This window comes from Oncorhynchus mykiss, chromosome 1, assembly GCF_013265735.2.
Source record: "Oncorhynchus mykiss isolate Arlee chromosome 1, USDA_OmykA_1.1, whole genome shotgun sequence".
Classification (NCBI taxonomy): domain Eukaryota; kingdom Metazoa; phylum Chordata; class Actinopteri; order Salmoniformes; family Salmonidae; genus Oncorhynchus; species Oncorhynchus mykiss.
Window position 1 is genome coordinate 28,429,248 of NC_048565.1, and position 17,191 is coordinate 28,446,438.

Consider the following 17,191-nt stretch of genomic DNA (forward strand, 5'->3'; position numbering starts at 1 on the left):
TTTAACCTCCACACATTAACAAGTCCAATAGCTCAAATGAAAGATAAACACCTTGTTCATCTAGCCAGCAAGTCAGATTTCTAAAATGTTTTACGGCGAAAACATAGCACATATATATGTAAAACCACCACCAGACACAGCTCATTTGAATAGCCAAAACATGCAATCAACAAACGCAGGATTAAAAAATAAATCGCTCACTAACCTTTTGAAAATCTTCATCAGATGACAGTAATATAACATGTTACACAGTACATTTTTTTTTCACGTTCAGAAATTACTCAAAAATGCCCGCAGGAAATCTATGTAGCGCGGCAAGATAACGTAAATAGACATCATAAACTTTGACTAAATATACATGTTCTACATATAGTTAGAAAGATACACTGCTTCTTTATGCAACCGCTTTGTTAGATTTATTTTTAACGTTACAGAAATCGCACACTATTCCATATGCTGAGACAGCGCTCAGTTCCAAGCTACATTTCTACGTAATGTTGGAGTCAACAGAAACACAGATTTAAGCATAAATATTCCCTTACCTTCGATGGTCTTCGTTCAGAATGTTCTGGAAGGCTTCATACTTACCCAATACATCGTTTGGTTTCAAGTCTTGCGTCTTTGTATTAGCTACTGCTAATAACATCAGCTGAAATGCACCCAAAACGTCCTCTGGTCCGGAAAAGTTGCGCATCAAAACTTCAAAATTACATATTGTATGTCGACTAAACAGGTCAAACTAAGTGCAGAAGCAAGCTTTATGATGTTTTAGACACGCAAAACAAACTTCAATTCAATCGGCCATCGTCTGCCCTTCTCTTGAGTGCTGGAACAAAGGAATGGCTGGGACCAATTCGCGCCCATACGCACAGCCTATTCTCTCGTGGCACGCACTAATTTCACTCCCATAGGGTCAATTCTTGCGGGATTTGAACGATTCAAAGCTCTACTGAAAGAGGACATCTAGCGGAAGAGATAGAAAGTGTCCCCAGAATCATAACTGGTTGGGAAGGGTGGGGGCCATGACGTCAAAGTTGCTCCAACTTTCATGGCCACAAAAACTAGTTTGGAAGAATGCCTGCCCTGTGAGTTCTGCTATACTTACAGACATAATTCCAACGGTTTTAGAATCTTTAGAGTGTTTTCTATCCAATAATAATTTTTATTTGCATATATTAGCAATGTTTGACAGATTTTTTTTTCAGTTTACTAGGGGTACCCAATCTCTCCAAAGGGGGCGTATGTCTGCCATATCCTTAACAGGTTTTAACAAATCAAAAACTGAAAAATTGGGCGTGCAAAATTATTCAGCCCCCTTAAGTTAATACTTTGTAGTGCCACCTTTTGCTACGATTACAGCTGTAAGTCGCTTGGGGTATGTCTCTATCAGTTTTGCACATCGAGAGACTGACATTTTTTCCCATTCCTCCTTGCAAAACACTCGAGCTCAGTGAGGTTGGATGGAGAGCATTTGTGAACAGCAGTTTTCAGTTCTTTCCACAGATTCTCGATTGGATTCAGGTCTGGACTTTGACTTGGCCATTCTAACACCTGGATATGTTTATTTTTTAACCATTCCATTGTAGATTTTGCTTTATGTTTTGGATCATTGTCTTGTTGGAAGACAAATCTCCGTCCCAGTCTCAGGTCTTTTGCAGACTCCATCAGGTTTTCTTCCAGAATGGTCCTGTATTTGGCTCCATCCATCTTCCCATCAATTTTAACCATCTTCCCTGTCCCTGCTGAAGAAAATCAGGCCCAAACCATGATGCTGCCACCACCATGTTTGACAGTGGGGATGGTGTGTTGCTTTTACGCCAAACATAACATTTTGCATTGTTGCCAAAAAGTTCAATTTTGGTTTCATCTGACCAGAGCACCTTCTTCCACGTTTGGTGTGTCTCCCAGGTGGCTTGTGGCAAACTTTAACCGACACTTTTTATGGATATCTTTAAGAAATGGCTTTCTTCTTGCCACTCTTCCATAAAGGCCAGATTTGTGCAATATACGACTGATTGTTGTCCTATGGACAGAGTCTCCCACCTCAGCTGTAGATCTCTGCAGTTCATCCAGAGTGATCATGGGCCTCTTGGCTGCATCTCTGATCAGTCTTCTCCTTGTATGAGCTGAAAGTTTAGAGGGACGGCCAGGTCTTGGTAGATTTGCAGTGGTATGAGACTCCTTCCATTTCAATATTATCGCTTGCACAGTGCTCCTTGGGATGTTTAAAGCTTGGGAAATCTTTTTGTATCCAAATCCGGCTTTAAACTTCTTCACAACAGTATCTCGGACCTGCCTGGTGTGTTCCTTGTTCTTCATTATGCTCTCTGCGCTTTTAACGGACCTCTGAGACTATCACAGTGCAGGTGCATTTATACGGAGACTTGATTACACACAGGTGGATTGTATTTATCATCATTAGTCATTTAGGTCAACATTGGATCATTCAGAGATCCTCACTGAACTTCTGGAGAGAGTTTGCTGCACTGAAAGTAAAGGGGCTGAATAATTTAGCACGCCCAATTTTTCAGTTTTTGATTTGTTAAAAAAGTTTGAAATATCCAATAAATGTCGTTCCACTTCATGATTGCGTCCCACTTGTTGTTGATTCTTCACAAAAAAATACAGTTTTATATCTTTATGTTTGAAGCCTGAAATGTGGCAAAAGGTCGCAAAGTTCAAGGGGGCCGAATACTTTCGCAAGGCACTGTATATAATAAAAGGATTGAGGGAATACATTTGGTCATTTAATTAAACACCTGGAGATAAGAATTTCAGTGGTGAACTAAAACCAACAACAGGTTACCTGCAACGAATAAGAGGACCCTGGGATTTGTAGTGCTTTATTATTTCCCCACTTCCTACTTGAACACAGTAAATAACACCCAGCGGAAGGAAGAAAAGTACACTTAGAACATTATATGCAGCAAAATGGTCAGCTGAACTCTAAGTCCTGTTTTATTTTTTAGAGGTGTCACAAGCATTTGTGTATGGGTTTATCGAAATCTTTCAGAAATTGACACATGAGAAAGAATGGGTTTAATTTATTTTGATGCGCTCCCTGTGGGGAGTCTGTGCATCAGGCATCAGCACCAAGTCTGCTAGTTCAGCACTGCACCTGCCAACAGCTGCATATTCAGGCTCATGAATAGAGATCGCACGCTTGTCCCGAGAAAGACTCAGTCTGCTGGGCGTGCTGTCCAGACCCAGTTATTACAGTGGACTAAGGTCAGCTGAATTTTACCAAAAATACTGTATTTTTATCTTGTCTATTCTTACACTTAATACTGTTTTATGCTTATGGAGATTAATCATATATGGAGTGATGTCAAATGGACCTTTATAAAAAAATATGTAATTCTGTTTTCCATTTATGTATTCCCTTCAAACACATAGTCATCAGCTACATTTTATGTTTCAAGGGAGCACATTTTTATTAATGGTGGTCTTTGATTACATATAACATGTTATGTTGGTATAGTATATTTCAACTCATTATGCTGTTCTGTTTTACTCTGTATTATACAGACTGTACTTATCACGTTTCAGGTAAGACCCAAATGCAGACATTGTTGAAGTAACAGTTTATTAATCGAACAGGTGCAGGCAAAAAGCAGGTCAAGGGCAGGCAGAGGTCAGTAATCCAGATAGGTGGGGCAAAGGTACAGGACTGCAGGCAGGCTCAGGGCAGGCAGAAGGGTCAACACCGGGAAAACTAGGAAACAGGAACAATCGAAAGACAGAGCAGAGGGGAAAACGCTGGTAGGCTTGACAAAATAAAATTAACTGGCAACAGACAAACGACAAACAGAGAACACAGGTATAAATACACAAGGGATAATGGGGAAGATGGGTGACACCTGGAGGGGGGTGGAGACAATCACAAATACAGGTGAAACAGATCAGGGTTTGACAGTATCCCCCCCTCTAGGGCCACACCTGGCATCCTACCTGGTTGACCGGGGTGCCGGAGTTGGATATCCACGATGAGGCCTGGGTCCAGGATGTCCCTGGCGAGGACCCAGCACCTCTCCTCCGGGCCATAACCCTCCCAGTTAAACCAGGGACTGGAACCCCCTGCCCCGAGGTCGAACCTTCAGGAGATGCCTCAGTGTACGCTGGTTGGCCGTCGATGCGACGGGGGAGAGGGGTAGTTGAACTGTGTGAACACCAGGGCCCATCTAGCTTGCCTGGAATTAAGGCGCTTGGCGGTACAGAGATACTCCAGGTTCTTGTGGTCAGTCCACACGATGAATGAATGTTCCACCCCTTCCAGCCAGTGCCTCCATTCCTCCAACGCCGTCTTCACTGCGAGAAGCTCACAATTCCCTACATCGTAGTTCTTCTCTCTGGCATTGAGGCGATTGTGCAGGGATGTAGCTTGAGGTCCAGGGAAGAACGCTGGGACAGGACAGCCCCCACCCCGACATCCGAAACATCGACCTCCACCACGAACTGACGGGATAGGTCAGGATGGGAGCTGTGGTGAAGCGATGTTTGAGATCCCGGAACGCCTGGTCAGCAGCTGGAGACCATGTGAACGAAACTTGGGAATACCATGGGAATCTGAGGAGACTTAATGAGCAGGACCTGGATAGCCTCACTGTGGTTCCCTGACACACGTAGGTTGATGGGAGTGGTGTTGTGGGTGACCACCACATAGAGTGCCAGTCCAGCGCTCTAACGCCCATGGGAATGGAGAGGGGCTGAGTGGGGATGCCCAGCTAGGAAGCCAGAGTAGAGTCCAAAAAGCTCTAATCGCCCCCAGAGTCGATGAGGACCTGGAGAGATTTCGAGGGGATAAGGGGAAGATGGGCAACACCTGGAGGGGGGTGGAGACAATCACAAAGACAGGTGAAACAGTTCAGGGTGTGACAGTACAGGATTTCCAGAAAAGCCTTGCAAACTCCCCCGGGACCATAAACTTTCTAATTTGGGTAGTGACTCATTCCATTTTCCACCCTGACCAGCAATTGTGTGAGGATTATCAGGAGCAGTAATAAGAATAAGTAGCAGTGTTTTAAGCATCTCTGACTGGTGAGCATGGTCTTTTCCTGAATCCTTCCAATTACTCACCTTGATCTCTGTGCTCCACTCTCATGGCCTGCAGATATTTTCCCTGGCTTACAGGCCAGTTCATTACTGAGGCTGCAACTGGAAGAGTGAGGTTAATACTGTACATGGAAGCAAAGGCTCCACTGTGGTAGTTCTGATGTGCTGTTGCACCATGAGCCAAAGAAACTCCAGTAACAAGCCTCATGGAACATTGCTATAATGACAGGAAAACGCAAGATTATACAGTGCCTTTGGCATCCAGTTGTCTATCTACTGTATGTCGTGGTAGAGACAGTATGGCTATGATGCCTGACACTTATAGAACATTTTCCCTGTATACTTTTGATATTGATACCTGCACTTTAATTGTATTTTGTCTCATGACACCAATACTCTTGAAATAAAATATCTGCACAGAAAATCATTAGATTTCTAACCTTCAAGGAATGCATAGCTAGATGTGCACATATCTTTATCGATCATTATTGACGAGGGGGGGGGGGGGGAGTTTGGTAAATTAAAACCAGAGTGTGGTGTAAATACACCCCTTATAGATAGAAAAGCAATTGAATGTTTTCCTACACTGAAACAACAATGTCCGTTTTTTTCCTCAGTCGTGTCTGTCTGACCTGAGACTGCGTGCTTTTTAAACGGAGTGATCCATGGATTCCCCCAGGATCTGTCATGCTATCAAATATTTACATTGAAGCTCAAAAGCAGCCTACGGCAGCAGCATACACCAGCAACATGTGCTTACATGAAGAACCACTGGGCTGGACAACACTTGTTTTTTGACCAACATAGGTGTCTTTTTTTTTTTTACTTCCTCAATAGAGGGCTCATATGTTCCTCTTCACTTCTCTTCCCTCTAGTTCCTTATACTCTACCTATCTCTCTTGACTGTATTCACACTTTTGACGAGACCTCTGCAGGTTTTTATTAAATGTTAGACCCCCACTGCCAAACATTGCCTGAAATCAGTAGGTTTGCCGCAACAGAAAGAAGTCTTACCTATTAAATATTAAACATGTCCTTCCCAGGGGACCAGAAGAGAATTCTGGTGATCTGCTGTCTGACCCAATTACCATCCTCAGTTTTACCTCACTTAGTCCCACCGTTACGCTCTTTGAGAGTTCGCCTTCAAATGGCTGTATTACCAGGGAAGGAAGAAGTATGGGAAGAGAGAGGGGATAAAGAGATAGAGGTCTCTAAGGGAGCAGTTTCATCTTGTGGGTTCATGACTCACTTTTTCTTTAGTACTTTGGCTTACAGGCACTAATTGCTTCACATTAAAAGGATTCATATGTAGCCTAAATGATCATGAAATGAAGTTCTATCTGGGTCACTCACACTACAGCCTGTACCCCTCTGACATGATTCAGCTAAAATATCCTTCAGGGCCACAATTATCTTTCCAAACATATTTTTCATACATGGACTTTCTGGAGTGTGCGCCTTGAAGGTTGGTTGTTCAGAGCGAGGCACTCAAACCCCATTACTTTGGAGTGTATAAAACCATGCTGTTTTCAAGGACTGAAGTACTCTTTCTGAAATAGCCTGACAAAGCAGCATAACCAGGTCTCTTAATGTCAGGAAAGTTAAAGAAAAATGTAGAAGATCCAGCAATAGAGGATCCAAGGTCGGTCAAGCCTTGTATAATACCGAGAACTTGGATGCAGCTTGTTTAAGTAACCAAACAAGTTCTTAAAAAACACTCAGAAGTCCCATGCTTGGCAGTGTTGAACTCTCCTGATGCTCATTTCTCCCCACTGTGAGCCAGGGATACAGAGAGTGCTGATGGTATACTGTATGTCTCTGTCTCTGTGTCTCCTTCCAGTCGTCGGCCCCTGTCCCAGCTCTGCTGCCTCCACCAGGAGGTGTCACTCCATCTATAAGGGCTTCGCTCAGTGTCTGATGGCTCTGGGGGACAGCCTGACTGAGAGTGCCCAGAAGATTGAGGATACACAGGAGATACACACCATCTGCAAGTAAGCACACACATCTGTACACATACACACTTGTACACACACAGACACACACAATCCTCTCATCTTTATGTTGCTTATAAACACACACACACACACACTCCCACTTTGAAATGTGTAAATTGACGGAACACGGTGACCCTTAATTTCATTACCATTGAAAGATGGACTCCACCATATCTTTACCTCTATTTAATTCCCTCCAGATCTTTGTCCATCTCTATCTCTCTCTAACATGCTGACAGCTCTTCCCATTTGCTGTAGGCATAGTGGAGTACCTAATGAAAGATTAAGGGTCTTTCTTTACCCATCTCCGCTTTCCATTCTATTTATACATGATTCTGTAATCCATCTTAATATTATACCTTCCCTTCTGGAAATGTCTATGAATTTGTTGAGCAGTAATGTCATGGTAGATGCTACTCTATGCATCACCACATCAAGCTCAACACATTCCCAGACATATCTGTGACTGGTGTGAATTGGCTAGCTAGTTTGCGGTGCTTGCTAGTAGCATTTCAATCGGTGACGTCACTCGCTCTTAGACCTTGAAGTAGTTTTCAGGGAGCAGTCATGGCTTTTGTGGATCGAAGGTAACAATGCTTCATGGGAGACATTTGTTGATGTGCTCAGAGGATCCCTGGTTCGAGCCCAGGTAGGGGCAATACTGTTACACATCAATGTAGGAAGGTCTTATCGACAGCCTTAAGCCAGTTGCTGTTCTGTATTGCGGGGCTGGAGATACCCTTGGAATCTACAGGGATATAGTGGTCGTTACAATGATGTTGTTATTTTGGTCATATTCCTTAACACTAGAAAGGCCTCGACGCACCCCGCTTTGAGAAAATGAGCAGCCATTTTGACTCAAACATTCAAACGGTCTAATAAATACATTTCATATATGCTATCGGAAAAATTACTATTTGGTTGTGTTTATGAAGGTCTTGGGTAACATCAGAATACGGAAAAATTATTATTTAAAAGAACACAATAGCATTACTTTAGTTTATGTTACTGTAGGCTATCTGTTTCTACATGCTCACATGTGGAGCGTATTGAACAGTGGTTATGCTAAGAAAAAGTTGTATTTTCAAACAGAGCTAATCTCTTAATTTTTTTGTTATTTGGCAATGATAAGGGTTTTGGAAACCTCCGAATCTGCCCTTTCTGATACCTGCATGTGAATATATTGGAGGATTTGATATGGTAACTTTTTGTCGCTCTGGGAAAAAAATGTCCTCTTAAAACTGCTTATAACACAAATTCTGTTTGTGATATTCAAATTCTTACAACATATCAATCAGTCAATCAATATTATTTATAAAGCCCTTTTTACATCAGCCAATGTCACAAAGTGCTATACAGATACACAGTCTAAAACCCCAAACGGCAAGCAATGCAGATGTAGAAGTGGTGGCTAGGAAAAACTACCTAGAAAGGCAGGAACCTAGGAAGAAACCTAGAGAGGACCCAGGCTATGAGGGGGGGCCAGGAGATTATAACAGTACATGGCCAAGATGTTCAAACGTTCATAGATGACCAGCAGGGTCAAATAATAATAATCACAGTGGTTGTAGAGGGTACAACAGGTGTAAATGTCAGTTGGCTTTTCATAGCTGAGCTTTCAGAATTCGAGACAGCAGATGCGGTAGAGAGTGAGAGTCAAAATCAACAGGTCCGGTACAAGGTAGCACGTCCAGGTTCCACAGCCGCAGGCAGAACAGTTGAAACTGGAGCAGCACGACCAGTTGGACTGGGGACAGCAAGGAGTCATCAGGCCAGGAATTCCTGAGGCATGGTCCTAGGGCTCAGGTCCTCCAGAAGGGGAGGGAAAGGAAGAGAGAGATAATTAAAGGGAGCATACTTAAATTCACACAGGACACAGGAGAATTACACCAGATATAATAGACTGACCCTAGTCCCCCGACACATAAACTAATGCTCACATAGAAACTGGAGGCTGAGACAGGAGGGGTCAGGAGACACTGTGGCCCCGTCTGATGATACCCCCGAACAGGACCAATTAGGTAGGACATAACCCCACCCACTTGACCAAAGCACAACCCCCACACCACTAGAGGTAGATCCGCAAAACACCAACTTACTACCCTGAGACAAGGCTGATTATAGCCCATGAAGATCTCCCCCACGACACGAACCCGAGGGGGCGTCAACCCAGACAGGAAGATCACTTCGGTGACTCAACCCACTCAAGTGACGCACCCCTCCTAGGGATGGCATGTAAGAGCACTAGTAAGCCAGTGGCTCAGCCCTCGTAATAGGGTCAGAGGCAGAGAATCTCAGTGGAGAGAGGCGAACCGGCCAGGCAGACACAGCAAGGGCCGCTCGTCGCTCCAGTGCCTTCCGTTCATCTTCGTACCCCTGGGCCAGACTACACTCAATCATAGAACTTACTGAAGAGATGAGTCTTCAATAAAGACTTAAAGATCCAGACCGAGTCTGCGTCTCTCGCATGGATAGGCAGACCATTCCATAAAAATTGAGCTCTATAGGAGCTGTTTGCTTCAAAATTTTATGGACAATAAGGAGGCCTGCGTCTTGTGACTGTAGCATACATGTACAGTCGTGGTCAAAAGTTTTGAATGACACAAATATTAATTTCCACAAAGTTTGCTGCTTCAGTGTCTTTAGATATTTTTGTCAAATGTTACTATGGAATACGGAAGTATAATTACAAGCATTTCATAAGTGTCAAAGGCTTTTATTGACAATTACATGAAGTTGATGCAGAGTCAATATTTGCAGTGTTGACCCTTCTTTTTCAAGACTTCTGCAATCCTCCCTGACATGCTGTCAATTAACTTCTGGGCCACATCCTGAATGATGGCAGCCCATTCTTGCATAATCAATGCTTGGAGTTAGTCAGAATTTGTGGGTTGTTATTTGTCCACCCGCCTCTTGAGGATTGACCACAAGTTCTCAATGGGATTAAGGTCTGGGGAGTTTCCTGGCCATGGACCCAAAATATCTATGTTTTGTTCCCCGAGCCATTTAGTTATCACTTTTGCCTTATGACAAGGTGCTCCATCCATCATGCTGGAAAAGGCATTGTTCGTCACCAAACTGTTGATGGTTGGGAGAAGTTGCTCTCGGAGGATGTGTTGGTACCATTCTTTATTCATGGATGTGTTCTTAGGCAAAATTGTGAGCGAGCCCACTCCCTTGGCTGAGAAGCAACCCCACACATGAATGGTCTCAGGGTGCTTTACTGTTGGCATGACACAGGACTGATGGTAGCGCTCACCTCGTCTTCTCCGGACAAGCTTTTTTCTGGATGCCCCAAACAATCGGAAAGGGGATTCATCAGAGAAAATTACTTTACCCCAGTCCTCAGCAGTCCAATCCCTGTACCTTTTTCAGAATATCAGTCTGTCCCTGATGTTTTCCTGGAGAGAAGTGGCTTCTTTGCTGCCCTTCTTGACACCAGGCCTTCCTCCAAAAGTCTTTGCCTCACTGTGCGTGCAGATGCACTCACACCTGCCTGCTGCCATTCCTGAGCAAGCTCTGTACTGGTGATGCCCCGATCCCGCAGCTGAATCAACTTTAGGATACTGTCCTGGCGCTTGCTGGACTTTCTTGGGCGCCCTGAAGCCTTCTTCACAACAATTGAACCGCTCTCCTTGAAGTTCTTGATGATCCGATAAATGGTTGATTTAGGTGCAATCTTACTGGCAGCAAAATCCTTGTCTCTGAAGCGCTTTTTGTGCAGAGCAATGATGACGGCACGTGTTTCCTTGCAGGTAACCATGGTTGACAGAGGAAGAACAATGATTCCAAGCACCACCCTCCTTTTGAAGCTTCCAGTCTGTTATTCGAACTCAATCAGCATGACAGGGTGATCTCCAGCCTTGTCCTCGTCAACACTCACACCTGTGTTAACGAGAGAATCACTGACATGATGTCAGCTGGTCCTTTTGTGGCAGGGCTGATATGCAGTGGAAATGTTTTTTGGGGATTCAGTTTATTTGCATGGCAAATAGGGACTTTGCAATTAATTGCAATTAATCTGATCACTCTTCTTTCTGGAGAATATGTAAATTGCAATCATACAAACTGAGGCAGCAGACTTTGTGAAAATTAATATTTGTGTCATTCTCAAAACTTTTGGCCCACGTGGTAGGTGTGTACGGCAGGACCAAATCAGAGAGATAGGTAGGAGCAAGCCCATGTAATGCTTTGTAGGTTAGCAGTGAAACCTTGAAATCAGCCCTTGCCTTAACCAGAAGCCAATGTAGAGAGATTAGCACTGGAGTAATATGATCAAATATTTGGGTTCTAGTCAAGAATCCAGCAGTCATATTTAGCACTAACTGAAGTTTATTTTGTGCTTTATCCGGGTAGCCCAAAAGTAGAGCATTGCAGTAGTCTAATCTAGAAGTGACAAAAGCATGGATTTGCTTTTTTGCATAATTTTTGGACCACATACTGTCTGTTATATAGACTTATTAAAGAAAAGTCAAGGAGGGGGGCATGACATAAACATTTATATTTGCATTTTAAATTCATATTGAGTCAAAATGACTCAATCTCTTCTAGCATTAAGGTACCAATTAAGGTAATCCTGCCACTCAGTCAGCACACAATTGCATACAGGTAACTGCCCAAATAATAGAAACACTTGAGAGATACAAAGTATATTGAAAGTGGGTGCTTCCACACAGGTGGCAATGACCCTATCCACAGGGCATAAGTGGTCACTGAATGGTTTGATGAGCATGAAAACAATGTAAACCATATGCAATGGCTGTCTCAGTCACCAGATCGCAACCCATTTGAACACTTAAGAAGATTCTTGAGTGGCGCCTTAGAGAGTCTTTTCCACCACCATCAACAAAACACCACATTTTGGAAATTCTCATAGAAGAATGGTGTTCCATCGCTCCAATAGAGTTACAGATACTCTTAAGTCTATGCCAAGGTGCATTGAAGCTGTTCTGGCTCGTGGTGCCCAACGCCCTATTAAGACATTTTATGTTGGTGTTTCCTTTATTTTGGCAGTTACCTGTACATGTGTGTCCAGTGCACATTGACACAAACACAAACTCGCATATGCACGTGCTAACACATATTCACACACTTCCCAGGAATCTATCAGGGACCAGTAGAAAGGCAGTATTTTCTCTCCTGGATAAAATTCTCAGATTTGCATCTAGGCCAAGGCTGCACCACTGTCAGTATTCTCTATGGAATGAAAGGAGAGCTTACTGTGAGTATAGAATAGAAATGAAGGGGAAATCTGCCATTATTAGAACGGGTAATGTCATTGTTTCCCTCAAACTCGGTTTGTGTGTATCTTTATGTGTGTTTGTTTATGCATTAGCATGCAGTGTATGTTTTAGATCAAGTGTTCAATCTAACACCTCAGCAATCCTTTATTATTTTAATCAGAAAAGAGACTGCGGTCAGATTGAGCTAACAAGCTACCCTTCACCTGCTGTTACTCTGCTGTTTTCTACTGCACGTGACTCTGGGACTTTGCAAGGCTGCATTTTGCTTCCACTTTGTTTCACCCATTCCCCTCAAGGTCTCCTGTGTGTATGGTAAACAGATGCACCTAAGCCCCCAGCAGATGTGCTGTTTTAGGGTTGAGTTTATACTAAGGGCCCATATCCAAATACAGTACAAGTTTAGCCTTTCTGCACTTGTACCCAGGGAATGTGAATCTATGATGTGTAGTGTTACGGGCATATGTCGTGTTGGACCAATCTTCTTCTGCCTGATCTCCTTCTTATAGATTTTCACACAGCCCTTCCCATAGCAACCAAATAACTACAACCATGGTTTCATGGGGGATCCTTTACTGTATCACACAGATGAATAATAGATAGTGTCTTGAACTACATTGTTATACCTGGTTGTTAGAAAGATATGGACGTATAAAAGTTATTCTAGAACTCAAGAGCTATGTGACCATCTCTCTTCCATCCCCTACAGGTCCTGGGATGAGTTTCATGACTGTGCGAACGTGGCGATGGCGGGCTGTCCTGATGAGGCTGCTGCAGTCTGGGAGTCTCTGCGACAGGAGTCCAAGAAGATGCAGTTTTCTGGTAACCTGTATGACATGTGCTCCAGTCGTAACCAACCAGCTGGCACTGCTGATGCCCTGAGCCCACCCAACCAGGAAGAGATTAACCAGGAGTCTCTAAAAGCACACACCCACCATCTAGGCCCTGCCTCTTTCTGGTTGCTCTCCTTATGTCTGTCCCTTCTGCTGCTGTTGGCCAAGATATAGGCACGATCAGGGTGAAGGGGAGGGAGGAACTCATTGAGGACATGTAAAAAATTAAATAAAAAATAATAAACTCACAAATATTTTTTGTGTACTAAAACTGAGTTGCATATATTTCTAGCTGCATGTTCAGATTGGTGGCTCCTCATCTGTAGTGTATTCATTTCATACACACATTATCTCTCTAACTCCTTTTCATCAATTTAAGAGTTGGATAGTATGGTTCCAGGGGGATGCTGTCTGGGAGAGCTGAGGGTAGAATGTAAATGAGCAAATAAACCTCAAACATCTAGAACCCAAGACAGATTATTCAAGCCTCACCAGGCAAGGCTTAACAGCAACATCTCACACAGAAACCTGCATCCTGAAGTTTCCTTCAGGTTGTTATTCAATCAGAGAGCACTGTGGGATGTTTTGTAGCATTAAAGGCTCAGACAATTTTTGTTATTTCGTTTGGGACTCACTGAGGATTACAGAGAGAATTACTCAGAGTAAAACCTCTAGAACAATAGAGCTTACCTGCAGACAAGCATAATGAAATATACCCAGCTCATGGCAGTTTGAATGTTAAGGACTGAAGGCTTGGATCGCTGTGTATTCACCCAGTGCGGGTCTATTTAACACAGCGTTCATTAACAGATAAACCACTTAACTTACATGAAATCACTTCTTGTCTTGGTCAAGTCTAGGCGGACCTAGAATTGTGTTTAGTCATTTGTGTTGAAGAAATATGGATGAAGGTGTACATAATGGAATTTATTCATATGACTATTTATGTACATATCAAATGGCACATCAATATATAGTATCAAGCCTTTTGATGCTGCAGGAGCCTGTGTGTAAACGGAGACCCTGGTGAAATAATAACGGTATAGAAAAAAGAAGAAAGGTTTTACTCAAAAGGACTTTCATTTTATTAAAGTCAACACCACGAGGATAACCCCTGCTTGACTCCCTGACATTAAATCTTAGCTGCGTTTAAAACCTCGTTTTAATTGAATGTAGGTCTGAGATAAACTACCATGTTGGAAATGGAAAATACCTTTTCAATGTATGTTTTCTATTGGCTTTGCTCTCAACAGCTTTATCGGTCAATTTGTATTTGCAGTGGATTTGCATTTTTAATTGGAAATTAATCTTGTTTGCTATTGCAGCAAGTTTGTGTGGAATGGTTAGGGAGGCAGCAGTAAACTACAGTGAAAACTTGAAGGAAATCAATTTTTATCTTCATTGTAAAGTAAAGGACATACAATATATGAAGTAGATTTAGTTGATCATTAAATAAATGTAAATATTTAAAGAATATTGTGTTGCTATGACAACAGTTAGCGCTACAACATTTTAGGTTACTGGATAACACATTTTAGACTGTTTGCAAACTGTGAGGACTTTATTACTTATCTGAATTTCAATAAATTGTGTGTGTGTGTGTGTGTGTGTGTGTCTGTGTGTGGGTCTGTGTGTGTGTGTATGTGTATGTGTACGTGTACGTGTGTGTGCGTGCGTGTGTGTATTGTGCCAGTGTAATAACAATTGGTGAATGAAAGCAGTAGCAATGCCTTTTATGTCAAAATACAGTATGGAGACTCTCCCTTATCTTGCTTTACAATAAGCTTTTTCATTCTTGTATACATCAGCTCATAAGCATCATTATTTTTCACATATATATAATGTTACTGTACCTATATTGTATACTTCTGTACTAGCAGTTATACTGGGGCGGCAGGTAGCCTAGTGGTTAGAGTGTAGGGGCGGCAGGTAGCCTAGTGGTTAGAGCGTTGGGCCAGTAACCGAAAGGCCGCTAAGATTGAATCCCCGAGCTGACAAGGTATAAATCTGTCATTCTGCCCCTGATCATGCAGTTAACCCACTGTTCCCGGTAGGCCGCCATTGTAAATAGTAATTTGTTCTTAACTGACTTGCCTAGTTAAATAAAGGTTCAATCAAAAAATTATAATAATGGAACAGTTGTGTTGTGTTGCTTGAGATGTTGTATGATGTGCAGTCTTTCTGTTTATGATATGTTGAAAAGGAAGAAACCATTGTGTCTGTAACCTCATTGTATATTCACCATACGTCTCTCAAAGATGGAAGAAGATGAGACAAAGGGTGCAAATTCAACACATTCCTCCCTTTGAAGTTGTGATACTGTCATACTAAAGCAGCGTTTCCCAAACTAGATCCTGGGGACCCCAATCATATGTACAGAATTTCCATAAACTTCACAAAGCTATGATGGAAAGTATTCAGACCACTTCCCTAATTCTAAAATAGATTTTTTTAAATGACCACCAATGACCACTATCTACCCCATAAAGCATTTTTAGAATTTTTTGCATATTTATAAAAAAATATATAAAACGGAATTTAAAACGGATTTTAGTATTCAGACCCTTTGCTATGAGACTCTACATTTAGCTCAGGTGCATCTTGTTTCCATTTATCATCTTTGAGATGTTTCTACAAGTTGATTGGAGTCCACCTGTGGTAAATTCAATTCATTGGACATGATTTGGATAGGCACACACTTTGACAGAATATTCTGTGTAGATTGTTGACAAAACATGACAATGAAATCAATTTTAAGGTCCCACGGTTGACAGTGCATGTCAGAGCAAAAACCAAGCCATGAGGTCGAAGGAATTGTCCGTAGAGCTCCGAGACAGGATTATGTCAGGGCACAGATCTGGGGAAGGGTACCAAAAATTGTCTGTAGCATTGAAGGTCCCCAAGAACACAGTGGTCTCCATCATTATTAGATGGAAGAAGTTTGGAACCACCAAGACCCTTCCTAGAGCTGGCTGCTCTAGGTAGATAGTGCCTCAATGGCACTGTCCATGCTTTCACAGATGCTATAATGGCACAGATTAAAAGATGAGTCCTCTATCTAGATCTATGGCCTGTTGTTCACACGTGTATCTGCCCTCTCATTGGCTGCCCTCTCTTGCCTCTTCCTGCTTGCCTTCTATCTTTGAGGACATGTATTTCCATTGTTAGAGCAGTCACTCAAATATATTGTCAATATAATAGACAGTCTTTGGTATAGCCTAATGTCAGGAGCCTCTTATGGATTTGACAGCTCTAATGTAGCCTAGTTCCACATCCAACACTGCCAAAACAACTGCTATACGGATGTTGGCTAAAGCGGATCTGATTGAATAGAACCCTGAGTTTCAACAGTGGCTCAATTTGTTCTTTTCACTTTCAATATTTGTCTGTCTGTAGCATGCACGCTGACGGTCACCAGTTGTACGGTGTTTCCGCCAAAACATTAGTGCGGCTGCTTTCCGGGTTAAGCGAGCAGTGTGTCAAGAAGCAGTGTGGTTTGGCAGGGTCGTGTTTCGGAGGACGCATGGCTCTCGACCTTCGCCTCTCCCGAGTCCGTATTGTAGTTGCAGCGATGGGACAAGACTGTAACTACCAATTGAATGTCGCAAAAATTGGGGAGAAAAAGGGGTAAAATTTTTAAATAAATAAATAATACTAATACAAACTAAATGTATCTGTCTGTATGCAGAATGTTTTGCTACAGTTATAGAAAATCAATAAACTGGTGCTGACTGATGCTAAATCTGCCTTTGCTTTCAGTGAGTTGCATCTTCTACTCAGTTTAGCCTACATCAACAGCATAATACTAATCATCGTTTAATTAAATATATTTTTTAAAGTTTATTCCTAAGGGGTATTTACATGACATATTCGACTCTGATTTAGCCACTGCCTCCTGTATTCCTGGTCAGCCAATCGACTGCTCTTCCCTCTGCCAGCCTCTAGCCGACTTGACGCTTAACCCGTCGACTTCTAGTGAATCTTTGTTTCATTTCAGCAATTGACTACCTGTGATGTGCTCGATGCCTTGCTAAATATTTATGTAAAAAAGATCCACTAAGCCTGATAAGCT

At 42.5% G+C, this 17,191-nt stretch overlaps 1 protein-coding gene across 1 annotated transcript in view; it reads left to right on the forward strand.

Annotated features, from left to right (window-relative positions):
* nrn1la (neuritin 1-like a) overlaps positions 1–15,123 on the forward strand; it is a 56,403-nt gene extending 41,280 nt beyond the window's left edge. Inside the window, exons 2-3 of the mRNA XM_021597865.2 lie at positions 6,893–7,043; positions 12,996–15,123. Coding sequence (XP_021453540.1) covers positions 6,893–7,043; positions 12,996–13,293 — 449 coding nt within the window. The 3' untranslated portion in view covers positions 13,294–15,123. The remainder of the gene's footprint in view (positions 1–6,892; positions 7,044–12,995) is intronic.
* Positions 15,124–17,191: the final 2,068 nt, after the last annotated feature.